Source organism: Glossina fuscipes, unplaced genomic scaffold (assembly GCF_014805625.2).
Source record: "Glossina fuscipes isolate IAEA_lab_2018 unplaced genomic scaffold, Yale_Gfus_2 117, whole genome shotgun sequence".
Lineage (NCBI taxonomy): Eukaryota > Metazoa > Arthropoda > Insecta > Diptera > Glossinidae > Glossina > Glossina fuscipes.
This window is the reverse complement of record NW_023998460.1, coordinates 338,678-360,368: the sequence shown is the minus strand read 5'-3', so window position 1 is coordinate 360,368 and position 21,691 is coordinate 338,678. Positions and strand designations below refer to the sequence as shown.

The 21,691-nt window shown below is 33.2% G+C and overlaps 1 protein-coding gene across 9 annotated transcripts in view; it reads right to left on the bottom strand.

The window, feature by feature from the left end:
• Positions 1-234: 234 nt before the first annotated feature.
• LOC119640284 (syndecan) overlaps positions 235-21,691 on the bottom strand; it is a 295,304-nt gene continuing 273,847 nt past the window's right edge. For 6 of the 9 annotated variants that reach the window (XM_038038198.1, XM_038038196.1, XM_038038195.1 and 3 more), the window contains 4 exons: positions 10,973-11,090; positions 9,906-10,382; positions 1,373-1,573; positions 235-545 (listed from right to left, as the gene is read on the bottom strand). In XM_038038198.1, coding sequence (XP_037894126.1) covers positions 373-545; positions 1,373-1,573; positions 9,906-10,382; positions 10,973-11,090 — 969 coding nt within the window. In that variant the 3' untranslated portion in view covers positions 235-372. The other 3 variants (XM_038038202.1, XM_038038201.1, XM_038038203.1) reach the window with 3 other exon arrangements.

Below are 21,691 nucleotides of genomic sequence, written 5' to 3'. Positions count from 1 at the left end.
ACATACATACATGCTATCGACGATATCTAATAATCTTTTTTATTGTTTACAATTTGAATATGTATATATTGGTTTTGTTTTATTAATTTGGTTTTTTTTATTAATTTTTTTTTTTTTTAATTCAATATACGCATTTGAAAATATGTTAAAACAAAACGAAAAAATCGTTCATTTTGTCGGTTGAGTATACAGATGTGTTGTCTACTGACTTTCATGTACATTCTAATATTTTTTCCCCTTTACAATTAATTACTTACTGATCAGATATACACTCAAAGTAACGTTGTGTGTTTGGTTGATTTTTGTTGGAACTATCTCCTGTGTGTGTTTTTCTCTTTATTCTTCGCTATTTTAATAACGATACTCATTATCTCAGGCATAGAATTCACGATTCGTGGCATTTTTCGCATAAGAATTAACAGCAGGTGACCGTTTAGGCTCGTCCAAAGCATAGGAGCCTTCATCTTTTTTCCTCATACGATACACTATGAACATCACTATTAAAATGGCAAATAGTAGACCTACAACACTACCGCCGATGACAGCTAAAAGAAACAAAAATGTCTGTTGTCAATGATTTCTGCAACAAAATAAGTACAATAACAAATTCAAAAGCAAATGTTGTCACTTAATAAACTTTTTATTTCGATTATATCGTGCACATACTGCATGTTTCTGTTAGAATAACGTTTTCGTTATATCTATCTAAGGAGCTGTTCTCACCGTAACCTAGTTACTACTGGCGTTTTCACATAATTTTTTAATAGTTGTTAGTTGTTAGTTGGGCTTCTTATCTGCTTCATAGAATATTTAAGCTGCTTCGTTTAATAAGGCCGTAAGAAAGGCCCTTAAAAATTTTTTTAAATTTACTTATCATGTATCGGTTATGTCGAAGATGCCTCCTATCATTTGTACGTAACCATTTAGCATATTTTTCTGTCCTTTTGTTTACTTTTATTAAAAAATATATGTATTTTGGTCATTTTCAGACACATGCGCCGTGATTTTCGGTAATTTTTGGATACAAACCACTTGAATTTTGGTCATTTTCAGACGCAAACGACTTGATTTTGTTTTGATTCAAAGAAAAATTTGTTGCTTATGTGTATTTTCATTCATTTCATTGGATACAACTTTTTAAAATATGTTGCTTTTCAAATTCACTACAGCTCTATTTATTTAGACTACTAGATGATAGCTAAACCTTGTATTCTTCAGTTTCCTTTTTTTTTTTTTTGTTTATTTTCTTTGCAAAACTGTGCAATCAATGACAATAAAACATTTTTTACGCTGAACACATCGTCTTCATAAAAATACGTAATATCTTTATTTATTTATTTATATTGTAAATGCTACGTATTTTTATTCTTACCTGCCAATATCCCTGGCTGAGCAAAGAAGCTCGCCGTTCTGTCATCATTGTTGGCATTCATGATTAAGACTTCGTTGCCTGCGGTTTTCCCGTTATTTGTAGTCTCTGGTGGTAAACTGTTGATACTGTTTGTATCCAAATCGTGTATGTTGTTGCCGCCGCTGCTGCTGATGCTGTTGCCTTGATTATTAATACCACCAGCTACATTTTTTATGTTTATTTGAATAAAATAAGTAACCGCAGATAAGGGACAATAGCAGATATGCGAGAAAAAAAAGAAAGTAAAGAAACATATTTGACTGAATAGTTTTAATAAATATGGCTGACTCTTTGATTGCTGCTAAAGTTGGTACGGAAAAAACTATAATAATAATAATAATGATAATAATAATAATAATAATATTAGAAGGATAACGAATAAAAGGAGAACAACAAAAACGAACTTATGAATGTTAGAAATGAAAAGAAAGAACAAGAAATAAAACGACTTGGTTAGTATTGTAATGAATGCGTGGAAACTGACAACAAGGGACTGGTGCTCAATATAAAAATTTTTGAAGCATACTTTTTAATGCTTACGTAAATACAAGCTGCTTTCAGATAAATTTTACTAGTATTCTGAATTTATTAGGACAGGTTTCGTCTAACCTAAAAAACTATTGTTTACGTTATTTTTTTGCACATTTTTCCACTTTTGACAATTTCGTTGTAATGTAAGCAAATGAAGAGGAAAAGCGTATATTTTTCTTTTCAAATGTTTGCATTTTTTACGATTTTTAATTGCAGGAAGCAAAGCTTAGCATACAGGCAAGGATTGACATTATAATTACTCTGTTTTATACATATTATAGAGAGCTCTTTGACTTGAAGTGTTTTTTTTCTTGACCCTCTGTTCTTTAGGTTCATACACAAAATTTGAAAGAAATTCATTAAAACATTTTAACTAAATAAAATCTTTTTTAATAAATTTTTTCTTGCTAATACGCCAAATCTCATAGACAAGAATAAGGTGTGACAAATTGTATGATAATTAAAAGACCGGTTCGGCTGACAAAACGATTAATTTCGTAAAGATAAAAACAGGGAGGAGTTTTTTGTTTATAATTATTATTTTTTTTACATTGTTTTGCACCATATGTTTAGTGGCGAAGGAAAATAGTTTTCATATGTATTTAACTTCCCGTAGATTCTTTCTGCGTACAACCTTTTAGAAGCTTGTTAAGGGTTGTTTGGAAATAAATAAACATTACTTTACTGATAATATTAAATTCACGATCAAAGCAAAATTGAGGTTTATAGATACCGCGGATACCGATTAAAACTTTGTTGAATGATCAGTCAATCTGCGAGCAACTGCGAACCTACTTTTTTAATCTGTTAATGTTGAATTACGCGCAAACGCGATAGAGTTGGTGAGACTTTAGATAAATTTCGTTAGCGCGTTAATTTATAACATTATGTTTAATAAGTACGTAGCGTGATATGTAGATGTCGCCATTGTTGGCGACGTTATATAATTTTACCTTACCACCAACTTATAGACGAAATCTTTTAAAATTTTGCGACATTAGTTTACAAACTACAATTGCCTCAGTAGTGCTAATTTTTTCCTCGATTTGGACGGCTAGTAGGATTTATATTATTTGGCATCACTTATTTATAGCTTTTGATACCTTCTCAACAACAAAAGCAGTTTAAAGAAGCGGTACATCCTCATGATCAAAACTATGTTCAAACGAAGTAAGATAATAAGATTTATTATATGGCGTACACATTAAATAATGAATAGCAAAGGACGCAAGTGTAAATCGTGTACTATGAGAAAAGGTAGAAACCACAACAAATTCCTTAAGAAAAATAAAATTTTTACATAATTTAAATAAATAAAACCAAATGCAAAAATATAAAATATAGAAATCACCTTTTCTGTAGTATTGCAATTTTAAATGATCAGACAAGATATTAACACTCTTTCGCTTTCCAATTGTTGATAGAGAAATTGCTTAATTTTCATCTTCTACTCCTTTTTAATATTTTAATATTTCTTCAAAAACGACTGTCCTTTTTAATTTGTTCTTATATTATATATCCTATATATCCTGTCTCATTACTCACCAATATCTGGCGTGTCTTTGTTAAGTATAACTTGCAATAGATGTGGCGGTAATATCGGTAGTCCCGATACCTTTTTCCATGGCTTGATTTGCCGCATATCTTGAGAATATTCTTTTTCGGCATGAAGATGCTTGTTCACAGCCTTTGATGGATGTAATTTCATTTTATTTCCAATAAACAGACAACTTTACAAAAGAAAAGACATCGAAATACATGTTCGGAATTTCATTCGCATATACGTTAATGTCGTCTCGCAAGTTCCTTTAAAAACAATCCGGTGTGTTTTGAAGTGAATCCTTCGCGTGCTGGGCATGGACAAAGTTAAGGCATGTACAAGTGCAGATGTCGCAGCTATTTAAGTAAAACCTCTCAACGCGATATTTTCGACTACCCCAAAACTAGGAAAATTATTAAACCAAAACCTGACGGACAACTACAACAATTTCATTGCCTAATCTTCTCGATATGATAAGGGTGGTCCAGCCGCCGTAAGCGCTGAGGAGGCGCTGCTAGAGTAAGCTAGAAATTAAGTAGAGTAAGTTAGGATTAAGCAGAGCGAAGAGAGTGAACAAGAATCCGAGGTTTAGGAAAGTTGGAAGTTAAGTTAGGGAGAGAGTCAGCCGCGGGGAGCGTTAACGAGAGGACGTCTCGGTTCGGTTGGCGTGGTTAAAATGATGGTAGTGCTGGGTCTTAAAGTAAGAAAAATGTATATATATTTAAACAAGAAAAGGAAAAAGTCATCTTCTATGGTTTACTAATCAAGAACGAGAATTAAAATTTGAAGTTTAAGAATTGTCATAAGAGATTGAATAGAAACAAAATAAGCGATCATTCGAATTCTTGAATTCTCATAGAATTTGTCAAATGATGTTTGAAATTATAAAACAAAGAAACAGAAGCAATTTTAACCCGCAAAGGAATCATAAAGGGAAATTAAATAAAACATACAAATAAATTTCTTGTGAAAACCTGGAGCCGCTGAGCTACCCCAGCAACAGGTTACGGGCACTTGCCCTCACAAGTGCTTATATTGGCAACTATATCACCAATGATTCAGACCGGTGTACTGTAATTGTTCAAATAATAAGAAAGCTATTCATAAAGCGTTGGTCGTATGAATTTAATGAAGCACAGTTTACCGCACTTGATAGGCCTGCATTAGAGAACTATAAAGGTACTATCAGGGGATCGAGAGTAACCAGGTGCGTCCATAAGGTTTCATATGCAGCCATGATTATTAACTGAAGTAAATAAATATAAAAGCGTACCCTGAAGCTTTAATCAAACAATTGATGTTACATGGCAGAATTGAGAACATTTGACCTGAACTTTTTCAAGATTTTTGTTACGAGGAAAATTTCCATGGACAGACCAACTAGTTTGTTGCAATTTGTCCGAGACTAACCCCAAAGTGGATAAAGATTTCTACTTCATGTTGTGGATAGCCAACGATTAATGTTTTGACAAATAATGAGGATTTTGAGAAAAGCCATCTAAGCTATGATTACATCTTGGAGATGAACCTACAGTGCGCAATAAGAACTATAACTTTGAATAGTAATAGCAAGCGATCCAAAGTACACGTGGACATTATTGAAGTGACGCGAAATAATTGATGCTCTACTTGCGCTTTGCAAGTAGAGTGAAATTATTCAGATAAAAAATTGACTGCCTCTATTTTAAGCCGCCAAATATCAATTCTAAGTACTAACCACAAAACCACACAAACAGGTACTTTAAAGAAATTCATAAATTTTAAAAGGGCTTTATTTATAATATTGGCCAATATTGAGTACTATCTAAGAACATGAATACGTTGTCAATCAGTAAACCATTTAAGACACAAAAAAAATTCTTTAATAATTTTTAAGAATTATCAATGGACAAACCGTTTAGTAGTAAAAATGGAACAAAGTATACGACTCATCTGTAGAGCAAAACTGTGTTTATTTTATAATGAATTGCATTGATTATAAAAATTGTTGCAAGTGCGTGGTGTACTCGAACAGACGAATGATTCCATCAATTTTCTTCTTCTCTATACAAAACCAGTAGAATTTCCGATGTATTGGGCAAATATTAGGTGTTTGCAAAAATGTTGATCACCTTCTCACTTAAAAAAGTGATTTATCGTGAAAAATTGGTACAATATATATTGATCAAAATAGTTTCCATCATTTTCTACAACATCTTACAACACTTTTGAAAGCGTTGGGATATCATGTCAAAAGAACTCGTTTTGATTTATCCAGAGGTAGGTCAAGCGTTTCAACCGAATTTAACCGTCATGTACGCTGATATTTCCCATATCTTTATAATTTTTAGCTGTAGAAGTCACTGATCAAAATTTTTGCAAACACTTAATACAACTTATTTTAGTTGTTAACGCATTAGTTATCTACTGCATATTATGAAATCTCTTAATTTGATTGAATAGTAGATGTTTAACTACATATTTCTTAAAAGCAACAATCACTGAATTACCCACTTTATAAAACAAATAATAAATATTCTTTATGAACAAAAACAAACTATAAACAAGTTACAAAGTTATATTGGGTTGTTGCTAAACCTTTTTTGTATGTCCACTTATATCTTAAAAAAAAAAAATCGGGGTTGACCCCGCCTTCAAAAGAATGTATAATTTTTACTTTACGGAATATCCAAATCTTTGTTCTGGATATAGAAAACGTTTCACATGAATGCAGATACCCTCGTACTTCAATGGTTGGTATAAAACCATAATATGCAGTGAACGTCTAGTAAGAAAATAAGGTATAAAGTAAACAGTGACTACGAAAATAATGTCATTAGAACAATAAGTTTTACCCTACAAGACCGAAGTCTGCTCCGACTAATTGTGTAATGTTTGCTGCTATAAGAATTCGTCCAACTGAAGTATGCCCTAAAAGTTATAGGAATTAGGAAGATATTTAGAGGCACTTTTTCTTTCCAGGAGTTTAATGCTGACACGCCCTCTCGACGCATTTCTTATTGTGCTGTTTACAGAGTTCCGCTTGATCCCTGACAATTTGAAAAGTCAATTAGTTCATGTGCTTTACGTCCGTAAGTGAGTCAACAGAGAAAGTATAAATTGTTCAATTACATTTTATAACAACGTTTATGGAATAATGATAACGACGAAATTATTTTACAATTTATCTACACCAGCAATTTCTCTTTTAGTGAAAATATCGGGCAAAACAACTTGCATTTAATAGGGATTAAAGCGTGATCCATAAAGATTTTTATAGTCATATGCGAATATTCTATGCTCTTAAAGAAAATTATGGAACAATAAGAAAACAAAAATAAACTTTTAGCTGATTTTGCTGAAAATGATTTTTATCACAACTTATCTGCACATCCAACTTTCTGCTTGCAGTAAATCAGTGTGCAATGGAGTGTTGTGCTAGTTAAAAGCGTAACTTCGTTCACAACAGTGGGGAGGGATGAGTGAAAGAACATAAAATTGACTACATAGGAATTGTTCGCTAAAGTTCAAATCAAATTTGTCTGATTTAGAAAATTACTGACGTCAGCAAAAGTTTTAATTAAATATTTGTGCTTGCACATCATGTAGTGCGTGCAAAAACTGGGAAGTACTATCCCAGCTTTTTCTCATACATCGTTTTTAATGAGAAACGTATTGCAATTTAGGAGAGTATTAGTTTTATTAATAACCTGTAACGTTATAAAGAGTGGCAGATAAGCAATTAGACACGCGGGAGACACGAAAGGTAGCGCTTGCACCTAAACTTTTAATCAAAAATTTTGTTTTTATTTCTTTGTTTTAAGTACAAGTCTCTATACGTAAATTAAAAATCCGTCCAGCATGGCCACGGCAAAAGAATTTTCCTGGTTTATATGTTGATAAAATAAATAAAAGTTTGGTGACCATTGCGTTCAAAGATTGCCGTTAAAAATTTGTAATTTGGAGCACCCTGATTTAGTGAGTCTACTTAGTGAAGTGGACAGTTTCATGAGTCGTATATTCTATATAAAACACAAAAAAATTAAACAGGAAAAAACGAATAGTAAAAAGTATTTTGTTTTAAATCGATTGAAAACTGTAAGAAAGCGCAGAGCGGTGAATGTAGTTAAGCTGGCTAGTTTAAAATCATACCATGATTATATTCGTACGTTTTTTTTAGAGGACTTCTAACGTCGTTTCTGTGTGTTAAAAAGAATGTATGGGCCGGTTCGTACAATTGTATTGCCCTGTGCCAAAATAAGCTTTTTACATCTCTATTTTTATTTATTATTAACGAAGCTATAAATAAGGATATTTTCCAAAATCTAGACGAGTTTGAAATTCATGAAGCACGAATACTAAAATCTATCTGTCCTTGCGTAACAACTACATATATATATATATACACTTAGATATATAAACTTATTTACTTATATATGCTTTGAGATGGTTTTTATAAACACATTTTAATAATTTTAGAATGAAATGCGAGTAAAATCCGAATATCTGAATATAAGCGAAAGACGCTGGATGATGCAAGATATTTCGTAGCATATACTCACGAACTAACAAAGAACATATGCTAATTTTTCTATTCCTGCTAGTGGCATCCAGATATACAACAGTAGGCATTTAAAAACTTTCAACGTCCTTTTTGATCACCCTAAGACGACGACTCGATACCCATATGCTCAAGGCGACAATACAAGATTAAATTAAGATAAAAAATTGCATTTATATAAAATTATATAAGTTATATAAAATTGTTTTTCAATGGCTTTACCTTCACGAAAGTCACTGTTTTTATTGCATAATTTCTGCGACATTTATTTCGATACTTTAGCCTAAAGGCTAAAGTACGCGTTTGCTTGTGCTTTGTTTTCTGGACGCAAAATTTCCTCATAAAAATAAAAGTAACAGCTAAACAATGGAAGAAACGTGTATATCCAAAAGATTACTAGTGCGCAACGTCTTACGTTAAGAAGTTTCGAAATCGCGACATCAAACATATCAAACGTTTGTTCTATTAATTGTGTTGCGGATTTTTGAATATGGCTCGGATCGTTTTCTTTTTCTACATTGAATGAATTCCTATTATTCTAGGAAAATCAAAGTGTCACAATCAAAAACTTATATGCCTATCCATTAGCAAACTGAAATCAGAATTTTTCCACAGCCGACTGAAGAAAGAAAATTCGCCGTACAGGTAAATGAGAGATGGTTTTTATCATCAAAAGAAAATATGTTATGATTATTTTACATAATAAATAACCCGTTGAGCACCCAAACCCAAATTATTGCAAATTTCTGATAAAATTAGAGCGATTATCGTATGAACATGTTGTTGATTAATATTATAAATTATTTATACCACAAAAATTACAAAGAAAAAATAAAATTACCAATTAATTATGGATTAATTAAAAAGTTAAAATATTGCTAATATTTGATTGTTTCACGTTGTCCATCTTTTGGTGATTTATTAAGTTTTCTTTCTATGTGATATCAACGGGTCAGTGTGCATGTGTTTGTATTTTAAAAGTATTTGAATTTTTAATGCAATATTTTTTAAAAACTAATTATATTTTTTTATTAGTCAGGGATAGAAAAAAATAATTAAATTAATAAGACATAAAAGATGAACTGATGAGGAAAAGATGAGGAACAAATCATAAACACAAATGCATTTTCATAAAAATCATGCCGACAAAAACTTTTGTACAAAAAGAAAGAACAACTAAACATAGAGCACACAGTTAAATAGGATCCAAGAAAAATTTGTATAGTAACCATTGAACTCAGACCAAAGGAAATGCAGTCATCAGGGCATGGGATCATTATAGTCCTATTTTTAGCTGAATGAATTAATTCCAAATAATACGGTACAGATAGTTCCAGTTGCTCCACTTTTAATCACTGTTTCAGTACATAATATATGTACCACAGAAGGTACACAAGGTGCGAGAGGCACGAGTAAGTTCCATTTAACATATAAAAATAAAGGCGAAACCAAGTAATTTATTGTTATATGAAGAGGCATTTGCCAGCAGCGGAAGCTGATGCTAGTTACCAATATAGTTACAAGAATCGGAGCGAACTTTGCACGGTCTGTCAATTCATTTGTAATCGAATTTGTCTTTGATTGTTCTAATGGAATCTTCGAGCAAAGAACATGTGTAGTTTAAGTACTTAAAAATTTCCGATTCAGTGTTTGAATTATTAAACTTGGATGCTATTTATGAACATATTAGATTTAAGGACAAACGCAAACGAATTGCAACGTATCAGAAGGAATTGACTACAAAGCATTAAAATTGAAATAACTAAGGACAAGCCAACAAGAACAACAGCAACTACTACAATTTAAAAGACAGAAGCATTACTATAAAATTATACATAAATTAAAACATAAGATAAGGAAAAGAAAGACTGAAATGCACTGACGTCGTTTCTGAGCGATGACTGTTGAGGTTGCGGTGGAAGATGATGAGCCTACTGATGATGACGAACTGCTATCGGTGAAGATTTCGCTGCTATCTTCTTCTTTACTAGAAGATAGATTATCTTCATTATCATTTGGTCCATCAATGGATTGATCGACATCTAAATCGATTTCAACATTGCCCTCAGTTTTAGGTTTGTGTTCTTCTGGGTGAGGTTTGGATGACGATGTCGATAAACCACGATGGCGAGGCATGTTAAAGACATTTTCTTCCTCATCAGCATCATCTCCGTCATCATCACTTCGATCGTTATCGTCGTTATCTCGACCGAGAAGTCCGTCATCTCCACTTCCGGTTGGCAATGATTCGTTCTCCTCACCTTCCACAGAAATACCTTCTTCCAAATCGAAATCTTCATCATCACTATGGGACGGCGATGGATAAGAAGGTTTCAACGTATCCTGGTTGTTATTGTTGTCTGGGGAGAAGGGAATAATATGGGTAGTAGTGTATTGGTATTGTGTTTGTGTAGGTGTTTGTAACGTTGACGTTGTTAGGATAGAATTAGTATTGGTGGCAGTTGTGAAAGTGGTTTCGTTAGGAGTTGTGATCAGGATAAAATTTGTAATAGTTTTATTACGATTAATAGCTTCTGATAAAATGAGATGAGAAATTTTTTGTATTCATTTTTTAAGGATAATGATGAAAAAAAATTTTTTTTTTAAATAAAAAGAAAAACAACAATAAAAAAGTAATAAAACAAGTAGAAAAATGAAGTCGAAAATTAAAAAAAAAACAAGGTAACAGAAAGCAGGTTTATCATATCGATAGTTTTGTTACCGAGATTATTATGGCTGGTAGCGCCGATGAGGCCGGTACTGCCACTAGCAGTATTGCCGCTACCAATGAATGTTGTTCCACTGTTCGTTTGGTGAATAATGTTGTTATTATTATTATTGTTGAATTGATTTATTAAATTATTATTATTATTGTTTCTACTATTGGTGATGATGAACTTGTTGTCACCAGTTTGCTGTTTATTATTTAGATTATTTATATTCGATTTACCCGTTTGCTGATGAATATGTGTATGATGGTGGTGATGGTATTCATCATCTGAATCTTCATCGTCGGGGCCAAAGCCTGAGCCAGAAAAATCATGATCTTTCTCTAAATCATCTTGAGCCTGTAATAAATACAAAGAAAACGAGTGAAAGTATTGCAGCGAAATCCCTCATTTAATATTTTTTAATTGTTTTAAAATATGCTTTAAATATTTATCCCCTTCAACAAATTTTACAATTTTATTTTGTAATAATCTTGCGAAATTGTTAATATTTTTATACAAGTTATTTTGATGCAAATTGATACACCGACGTGTTTTGTAAATACTGTAGTGTGTGGTTTTGATTTAACAATTTATATTTGCCTCATTACATATTTTGTTAAGTTCGCGCACAAAGGAAGTTGACAGTGAGAAATAGTGTTAAACAGTGCTAAAAAAGATTACCTACGTGTTAGCAATTTGCAATTTTGAAATTATACAAAAAAAATGAGAGCAAACTTTTAATGCCACTTTTTCTTTAGAGTTATTCATTAATTTTTGCCAAAAAAAAAATTCGTGAGAGGAATCGGAAAAAAGCAAGATGACTCATCTGACCGTCGTAAAATGAAAAAAAAGGACTTCATAAAATTTAAGTGGTCGTGAAACAACAAAAATTATTAAAGTAACGAATGAAATACAATGATCAAGTGCCAGAAACAAAGGAGGAAAATGTTGGAATTATTTCATGCTTTACAATAATAACAATAACCGAAGAAAAAGTACAATGGACCGCTAGGACTTCCTATCTTTATTCGCTAAAGTTATTTTATCAAAAAAACATTCGTCTACAACGAATATAAGTAAAAAAAAAAAACCAAATTGTAATATTCTTTGTAAATATGTGCCGTTTATCGTGTTCATGATTTCACAAAACTAAAAAAAAGTAATTATTTGTGTCTGATCATGATGCAACGAAAATACGAAAGCATAAAAGTTTGTCAAATCAAATTGTTGTACTCACGTTTTGGTTAAACATCAAAACCATATGGGACATTTTTTTTCAGTTTGAAGGTGCGGTCATTTTGTAATAAATAACGCACCCGAATAATTATCGATAAAAGACACATCGATTTAGGATATAAAGGAAAACATGAGTAATTGATTAAAAACCAAAAGATATTTTATTGCTTTGTCGTATAGAGTTAAAGAGAGATTTTTCGAGATTGAATGATGATGAATAGCCAGCACAAAGATATTCTCTCCTTGTTTGGCGTTTTCGTTAAGGCCGTTATAATACATAATAACAGCAGTTATAATGTATAATAACAACGGCTACCGTGTGTAATAACAGCATCTGGGGTATATATAACAACGCTACAATTTTTAACTGTATCTGGATGACTTGAATTGGATGGCTTTACAGATTTTTCTTTTTTAGTCGAAGATTTTATTGTGACAAACACAGCAGACAAACAGATTCTTTTTGTTATTATAAGCGTTAAGCTGTCATCATTTTCTGTTCGCATATATATGATTAGAAAGGATATTATTTTTTTTATATAGTAATTAATTAATAATTGTGAAAAGATGAAACAAGAATGTTAAGAAACAAACAAAAAAATGCCGATTAGAAGGGTCTTAGGACCAAACTTCCAGGCCTCTCAAGGACAATATGGGTCGAACAAGACCATTGGGTATGTCGGGTAGTAAAATGACCAAGGCTTGGAGTACGCGCATATGGTAGGTTAAGTTTCGTTCGTTGTGTTCGTTAAAGGGTAAGTAAGTGCTATTGTTTTAGGCGCAAATGCCTGAGGAGTGTCTGAGAGCCAAAATATAAAACTCCTCCACGTTTAACGAGCTAGCTAGCTGAACAAAGGCACATAGCTTGGTCTTGTCAGCCTTCTATTCTCGTAAAGCGACGCTCTCGAGTAGCCCTAAATTTAATACAGTTCATAGTTTTTAGGGAGATAAGTAGTATAAACGCAAATAATAATATTAAACACAAAAGTAGCATCCAACGTCAACATGCGATCACAACATTTTTAACCAACGGTATTGTTACAGACCGCGATTGAAAATAAGTCGAATTGCATCATCCGCCTTATTTTGAAAATTCGTTATATGAGTAACTGTCTTTATTTGTTAAAGGCATGTGGCGACGAAACGGTATCAAAAATTCAACAATCATATTCTACTGACAAAGTACTCGATTTTTGTTGATATTGCTAATAATTGATTTAGGGCAAATGTTTTCCAAAAAAGTACGCAGACGAATAATAATGTCTAACATCAGAATAAGGTTGGAGTCATTAAATTTCTTTTCAATGACTTGAATTTGTATGCTAGCAGGTATAAGTATAAAAGAAATTCGTCATTGGGTAATTTTACAAAATCTAGAATTTGTATAATGCTTTCGTTGTATCAAGAATGTAAATGTGGAGTAAGAGTTTGCCTATAGGAGCCTCAAGAACAAGTTTCGAGCACATACAAATCTAACATCACTGGCAACAATAATGAATCGTAATACCAGCATATATCGCAGCGCGAAAATATAGACTTCTGTGCCAAATAAAGAGCATTCATCGACAGCATTTTTTCATTGCCAGAATTATTCAAAAGAAATTCTTTTTTGCGCCATACCTTAAACAGCAATAATTTAAGACTTTCAGGTGCAAAAATCAGATCAACTGCGTGACTGAGTCGATTGAGAAAGATCAAGTTATTCTGCGTTCAGTGCAAGCAGAAAAGCGTGGTCTGCTTTTAGTAGTTTAAGCCTGATGAAACGTCTGACTTTGCAAACAAAAATTAGTCGATTTTCATCCTTCACTGTTCAATGCGGGAGTGAGGTATCAAATAGAAAAAAAAACAGCGCATCGCTTATATGTCACATGCTAATGGATACTACTTTACGGTGTAAATCGTGTATTCTACCGAAAGAGTTTCAGCGCTTTTGTTATTCAACAGAAAGCTTTCGGTTTAAATCTATAGTTAAATAGCTTAACTCAGAAAAATAGTTCGACTCACAACAGATCAGTCAAATTGCTTAATGCCTTCTTTACTTCGTTGGGAATTTTTATCAATAGGGGAGATATTATCAATAGGGATAGAATAGATCAAATTTCACAGTCTTGCGCCAAAACTCCAAGTAAACGTAAATATACAGATATCATAAGTGAGCGCACTATGCCTTTTGTAACGATTTCAAAATAAGGCGTTAAGACATAGGAAAACAAATCTAGTTTATTGTCGTTCTAATAGCTAACTTTTTATTTGTTAGTTAGTTATATATTACTGGAAGGAGCAGTGTACGCAATCGAGACATTTTATATACAACAGACCTGGATCCATATCATAGAAAAATATATCGTGCGTCTATGTGCTCTTTAGATGGTAAAAATTGCAAAATAATAAAAGGGCAGAAACTGGAAAAGTATTCACTAGGTTTTTAGAAGCTTAAAATATAAATCCCAAAATATTACGTGAACAACGTCCGAATCCCATGAAATTGCCATCGAGTTAAGTTAGTGTTTCTCTATAGAATGCTTACTTGTGATAAATTAAACGATCGAAAAAATGTCTCTGAGGTTTAAAATCAGAGTAATGTTTTGCTTTCTCCCAAAATGAATTTTAATGTAAAAAATTAAAAAAGTTTAATTCATCTGAGGGCGAAACTCTAATATTCACTATCTTTAAAATTTTTGGCGTCCCATATTTTTATTTATGGTCATAAACAAATGAATGAGATAAAATTTATCTTTCACCTTTTACTCCATTGAATGGTGTTGTTAAGAAAAATTAATCTGTCACGTCGGGGCGTCCACCATAATTCATTTGGAATTAACACTTCTAGGTTTTCGCTTTATAATCTCCAAACCCTTTTATCTGATACCTATGCCGACGGCATTTTTAAAAAACAACGTATCCACCATGTCGTGGTGTCCATCATTTTTGCTTTAGAATTAACATGTTTTTAGGCAGGCAACATATTTCCATTTTAAACGTTCTATCTTGTTTAGCTTATGATTAATAACCACAAAACTTCAACAAAGTAAAAAACAGAAAATTTAATCGCTTGTAAGTTGTGGCGGCATAGTCGATTTTTTCTATTTTTACACATAAATTTTTCACATTTATGTTTTTCGTACAATAAATGTTAAAAATTTCAGCCTTCTATCTATCTTCATCTATAATTTTTGAATAGTGAGCAAAAATCGACAAAATTTTTGTTTAGAAAAACAGAATTGCGTTCAGTCCACGCTTCGCTGGGACAAATGCTCTGATCTATTCGGACGATTTGCGTGCAAAAGCTTCTAATGTTTCTACTAAATTTAGGTGTCTGAAGCTTTCTTGCGGGTGTTATAAACATAATGTCAAAATAAGGACACTCCCCTGCTTCAGTGGTGGGTAAAGAAAAATTTAAATTACAATTTCACGAATGTATTCATATTATAAATTATTATTATTTGAAAACATAAAATTTTTGATAATGGAACGATGGAAGAACTACGTATACGTTTGCCTTTAAATAAACACTTTAACAAAATCATTTATATATTTCGCTTTTTATTGTTTAAAGCGAAAAGCAGACAAAAACAAAGAGTTCGACTACCGAAGTTTTTCGAAAGACGGGGAACAAAGGAGAATTAAAAGCATAGTTTCGTGTTTCATTTTAGTTATGTGTTTTCTACTTTTTTTTATTACAAAAGCTTGTATGCTTTTAGGCATCATTTATGAAACAATAGAACTTAAAAAGTTTTTCGTGTTATTTCAGCAGATTCTTTGTTTCACCTTAACCCCCAATTGTTTTGAACAACGGGTGCAAATAGAGACGAAAAGGGAAAGTAAAAGGAAAAGCAAAACAGAAATATTAGCACAAAAAAAGCCTAAGTGCACGTTAAATGCATGCATTTATAACAGTTATGTTTTATGTGTATACCAGTACACGAATAGGTGTATTGTTGAATATATTTTTGTTTTTTTTTGATTGAGTTGCTGGACATGATAGTAAACATATGTGTACTCAGGCAAGCGGCATATAAAGTAAAAACGTTATTATAAATTTGGTAAACAAAAGGTGAACACAATATTGTCTTTAATGATTTGTGAAGTTTATATTTTAGATGAATTTTTAAAACTACGAACATGGAATGGAATTACACCTTTTCTATTGTTGTCTATCATAATTCAGGAATTTTCTTGTAAGTATGAGTTTAGAATTCGATATTTAAGACAAGTGGAAATTTTCTGAAATTTTCATTCCATTAAATGCTCTCCTGAAGTTTATGTAGACTGCCTCGCCAATGTATACATTCGGGAAAACACATTTGAGATTCTAAAAGCCCTTCGATGAACTCCTTCCGTTAACTTTATTAGTATGCTTTGACGTTGGCAACTGGCGCTTAGCGTCTAATGCCAATTGTCTAAGTAGCAGGGGCAAGAAATTTTTCTTCCGCAATAAAAAGAAACAGATTCCACAGCATAATATTCAACAATTTCGTTACCCTCAGTACAACGGCAACTCTGTACAAACGCTGTGGTCATATCTTTTTCTTTGTGTAAAAAAATGTTGCAATTTTTTTTTTATTGCTTTATACGTTTTTAAAAGTGTTCAAATTTATTACAATACATTGAACTTTTTGTGTGTTTATTGCTAAAACTGATCATCGCGGATACCGTACGTGTTTCCATTAAATCCAAAAAAAAAAAAAAAAGTTGAAAACGTTTGACATTATCCTTAGTAGTTTCCCAAACCTTTTCAATCTGGCGGGGCCGCCAGATAAAAACACAATTAGATTTAATCTATTAGCGGCCGTATCCCCCCAAAGAAAGACGATTAAAAATTCGGACTTTACGGTGTTGCCAACCGGTAACATCATTCCTATTGACAAAAAATATGTTGTGATTTCTCCAACTGATCCTACCTTAACAATTTCACAAATCAGAACTTTTGCTATTAAAAAAGCACTAGATAGCATTACAACATATATAAACTCTATTTCCATTCTATGCGATGGGAATTTACTTGTCCTATCTGTGGACACGCCCAACTGAAAACCTCATAAAATCAAAATCATTAGCTAATTTATGTGCTATTTCCGCTAAACTGCATGACAAACTGAACTCGGTTAAAGGCGTAGTTTATGCCCCAAGCTTAAAGCATGTGCCGGGAGATGAAATTGTTCGCGAAATGGGTAGTCAAGGAGTGACTGAAGTTTACAAATTCACCAATTTAAATGACGATGGAAAAACCCGCTCTCCTACAGGAAGAATTATTTTGACTTTTGACCGCTATCGGCTACCGGCACGGCTGATGTAGCTTCGTACAAATGTAAAGTAGAACTCTACATTCCAAATCCCATGAGGTGTTACAACTGCCAACGCCTGGGCCACACGGCAAAAAGATGCACTAGTCCTCCATGCTGTGCTAAATGTGGTCTTCCTCCACATCCTAAAAACTGGTCGCGTAGCTTCTGCTTAAATTGCAACGATCAACACTCTGCGTTAGACAAACAATGCCCACGTTTTATACAAATGCGCGAAATACTAAAAATCAAAACAGAAAATTACTGTAGCATGGGTGAAGCGCGACGCAAATACCGCGAAAGAAATCCATCTGTAGTCCAAGCAATTGAAAAAAGTAATACCTGCGCTGCTGTTGCCTCGCAAATCGTGCCTAGTAAGCCTTTAACTCCCACTCCATCTAATGAAAAACGTCTTCCACCATTAAACAAAAATTGTATTGCGAAACCAGTTACATCACCCGCCAAAGATAATATTGAAAAAACCAAAGCAACACCAAATATTGAAAAAGTTAAAACAACAACATATATGGTAAAATCTAATATACTAAATTCTCCAGAATCTCCAGCTCTCAACTTTACTCAACAAATTACAAGTGGTAGTGAATCCATTCTTTCATTCATAATCAACATAATTCAACTTCAAATTATTCACGTGCGCCCACTCGTTGTGCTTCAAATGTACCAAACCACCAGTGCAGATTATTTAGCTGGTAAGAATAAAACATTCACGAAAAATTCCTATAGCGACCTTCTCGACGGAGACGCTGACATATCAACTTAACCTTAATTCCACTCTGCTTCCATGTCATTACAATTAAATAAAGTTTTTAAAATTCTACAATGGAACATTAAGGGTATTATTAATAACTTTGATAAACTCCGTACACTCACAAGTGATTTTAATTCAACGTTTTTATCGCTTCAAGAAACCCATTGTAGAAGCTCTTTTAGTCCTATTCCACCCAAATCATATACTGGATACTTCACGAATGCGGATTTGATCAATTACTCCAAACAGGCCGGGTCATTTCTGAATTCAAAGCCATTTAATGGGAACTGCAACCATGATACTGCTATTATGACTAAAGCGATTCGCACGGCTGCTCATCTTTCTATTCCTCAATCCAACAGCTCTTTTAAACGAGCTATGGTTCCTTAATGGAACAACACGCTTTCGTTTCTGAGGAAAAATAAAATGGATCTATGGCACCGCTTTAAGAGATGCCCTGATCAGGATCATTTGTTATTATACAAAAAGGCCGATGCTCTATTCAGGAAGGAACTACGAAAACCAAAGGCACTTAATTTCGAACTTTTTTCGAGAGGAATTCACAGAAATACATCAATGAAAGTTGTCTGGAACAAAATCAACAGACTCAATGGGACTTCAAACCTGAACGAAATCTTTGCCATCTGCACTCCCAATGGAACTTTAACTGATGCAGATGAGATTTCTAATTACTTTGAAAAAGTGTGGTGCGAATACTCCTCTGACAGCAACTTCTCCAGTGCTTTCATCGAAAATAAGAGGAGTCCAATATCTCTTTCAAATAATATTGATAGATGTGCCATGTTCCTGGAAAATTGCATATCCACCTCAGAACTTGGAAGTTGTCTCTCCAATTTGAAGGGAAAGACACCTGGTCTAGACCGCATTTCATACCAAATGATCAGCGCTATGTCTAAGTCTAGTAAAAAGAAATTACTGGACCTATATAATACGGTATTTTCGACTAGCCATATACCCTACATGTGGAAACTGGCCGCAGTTGTTCCAATTCCAAAGTCAAAAAATGTCTGCATCGCACGGGCTTATCGCCCAATCTCTCTTTTATCTTGCCTCTTAAAGATATTGGAAAAGATTATGGCATCTAGATTATCTTGGTTTCTTGAGTCCAAGAACCTGGCAACAAAGCTACAAGTTGGTTTCAAGCGGGGTAGAGGATGCATCGACGCTCTGTTACATATTGATTATTTTACAAGCAAAGCAATTTCCGAACGAAATCACGTAACAATTCTCTCAATTGATTTCGAAAAAGCATTTGACAGAGTTGGTCTTCATGTTATTTTAAGACTCTTGGACTCATATTTTTCAACTACATCAAATCATTCATGTCACATCGGTGGTTTAAAGTTAGAATCAACAATCATGTCTCTGATTCCTTTCCACTAATGAATGGCATTCCGCAAGGATCTCCTCTTTCTGTCACGCTTTTCCAAATCGCCTTCAACGAAATTAGCAAAATTCTTTGTCGTGTACCAAGAGTGGAACATTGCCTCTACGAAGACGATGTATACATTTTTACAAAAGAAAAAGACAACACGAAAGCAATCAACATCCTCGAATCTATTGCACGAGGGATCTCCACATGGGCAAACTCGTCAGGGGCTAAGATTTCCACACCAAAATAAAAAAAAAGCACATTTGTCGAAAACAAATGTGCGATGCAGGAAACCTACTGATGCATATTAACGACTTACCAGTACTAAATGTGCAGACGCTCCATGGTCTCGGACTCACGTTTTCCAGCACGTTTTTAACAAGGGTGAATTTCATATAGTACGTTGCTTGGAGAAGCCATGCGCATATTAACACTTGCTTATCTTACCAAAATGCTTGTGTTAAGAAAGATTGACTATGCTTTGATAATTTATGGCAATAGCTGCAAATCTAATATCAACATCCTTAAACCAGTCTACCACTAAGCAGTCAGAGCAAGTTGTTATGCTTTTCGGGCGACGCCCATTATTATTATAATCGAAACTGGACAATTTTATTTAGAAACCGCAAATTTCGAGGGTAAAGCGGTCAAATTATGAGGTATGAAGTAAACATGAAAAAGTAGAGAAGAGGGAAAAAGAAAACAAAGAGTGGAGTAGCCACAAAGACAAAATAGCAAGCCTTTCTACAATAAACAGAAAATCAGTATGTGGTCAATGAAAGAATATTTCAATGTTTCCTCAGCCGCTTCGCAAGAAAACACTGAAAATTTTTCTTTCAGCAAAGAAATTGGTGTTAAGTAAGAAAAAAGGAAAAACATAAAGACCTTGATTTGTAGTAAATGTTTATTTAAACGATCACAAGATACCAAAGATAACGTGAGAAAAAGAGCCAGCAAAAATTGTATGCTAGGCAAAAGTTTTTTAATACAAGCAGCAGCACAACAACAACCACTTCATGCATGGTAAGCGGTCAAAGTTTTTCAAAAACGAAATAAAGTTCCTTCTTGCGATACATACACAGATAAACTCGTCTGTTCTTTGTAACGCTTTCTTAAAAACAATCATCCAAGTACCTGTTATAAATTCGGCGAAGGTTACCAATAGCAAAATGATTTAAATATCTCTTGTCAAATAAATGTACGTTTAGTGGCAGACATATGGATGGAATCATTTTCTCATAAATTTTGCATTCCTTTGTTCTATTCAAAATCCTATTTGCTGGAAGTAACACCATATGATGAAAAACCGCTTATATTCGATGAATTGTGCTGCTAAATTTATGCCAATTGATTTAGATCGTTTCTCTCTATTACAGGAATAATGGTTCGGTGCTCTTTATGATGTCTATGTAGAAACTAGCTAAGTATAATAAGTGAATAGTTTTATTAAATTTGAGAACAAAGTAGCTTAGGAGTTTTCGGACCCAACTTCGGCGTCTCTCATAGAAATCATCGGAGGAAGGAGATCGTTGGGTGGGGCAGGGAGAAGTAAGGCCCTTGGTTTGCGTATGTTCATTTAAAAGTGAGTATGTGCTATTCGTTTAGGTATCAACGTCGGAGGAACATCGAGAGATAAAATATATATAATTGATCTGTGGTTGTTTGTCTGTCTATTTAATGTCTGTCTATAAATTTTTGTGTACAATCTACAGCCTATTAAGCTTACGAATTAAATAAACTTATGAACCATTTTAGCTTAAATAAAATTAAATTGAGTACATTCGCATTAACCTAATATATCCGATAACATAAATAGTGTAAAATATAAATGCGTGGAAAGTAGATTAAAGGCAAGCAGGAAAAAAAGCTACAACATTAATTAAGGTAAACATTCCAACATTGCAGATATCGCTACGGCTTACAATATATGATGTAATTATTATGTATAACAATAACGAAAACAAATACAGTGGATATGAGCTGTATAGAAAAATCCCTCGAAAAAGTTATCATATGCTGACTGATGCAGGAAGGAAATGATAAAGAGGGAAAAGTAAACAAACCCGGTTTTAGCAAATGTAAGAAACATTTGGGAATTTTGCACGGCTTAGCCTGCTTCAGTCATCTTAATCACCGTTAACGTTATCATTACCTGCACTGACACACTCTGTTAATTTGAAATTTACTTAAACTCGTTTTTACTTAGAATTGAGTTTCAACAGCGTGTAACATTTCTAGTCTTGTTTACTTAATATAGCTAGCTGCCTTACTGCTTGTC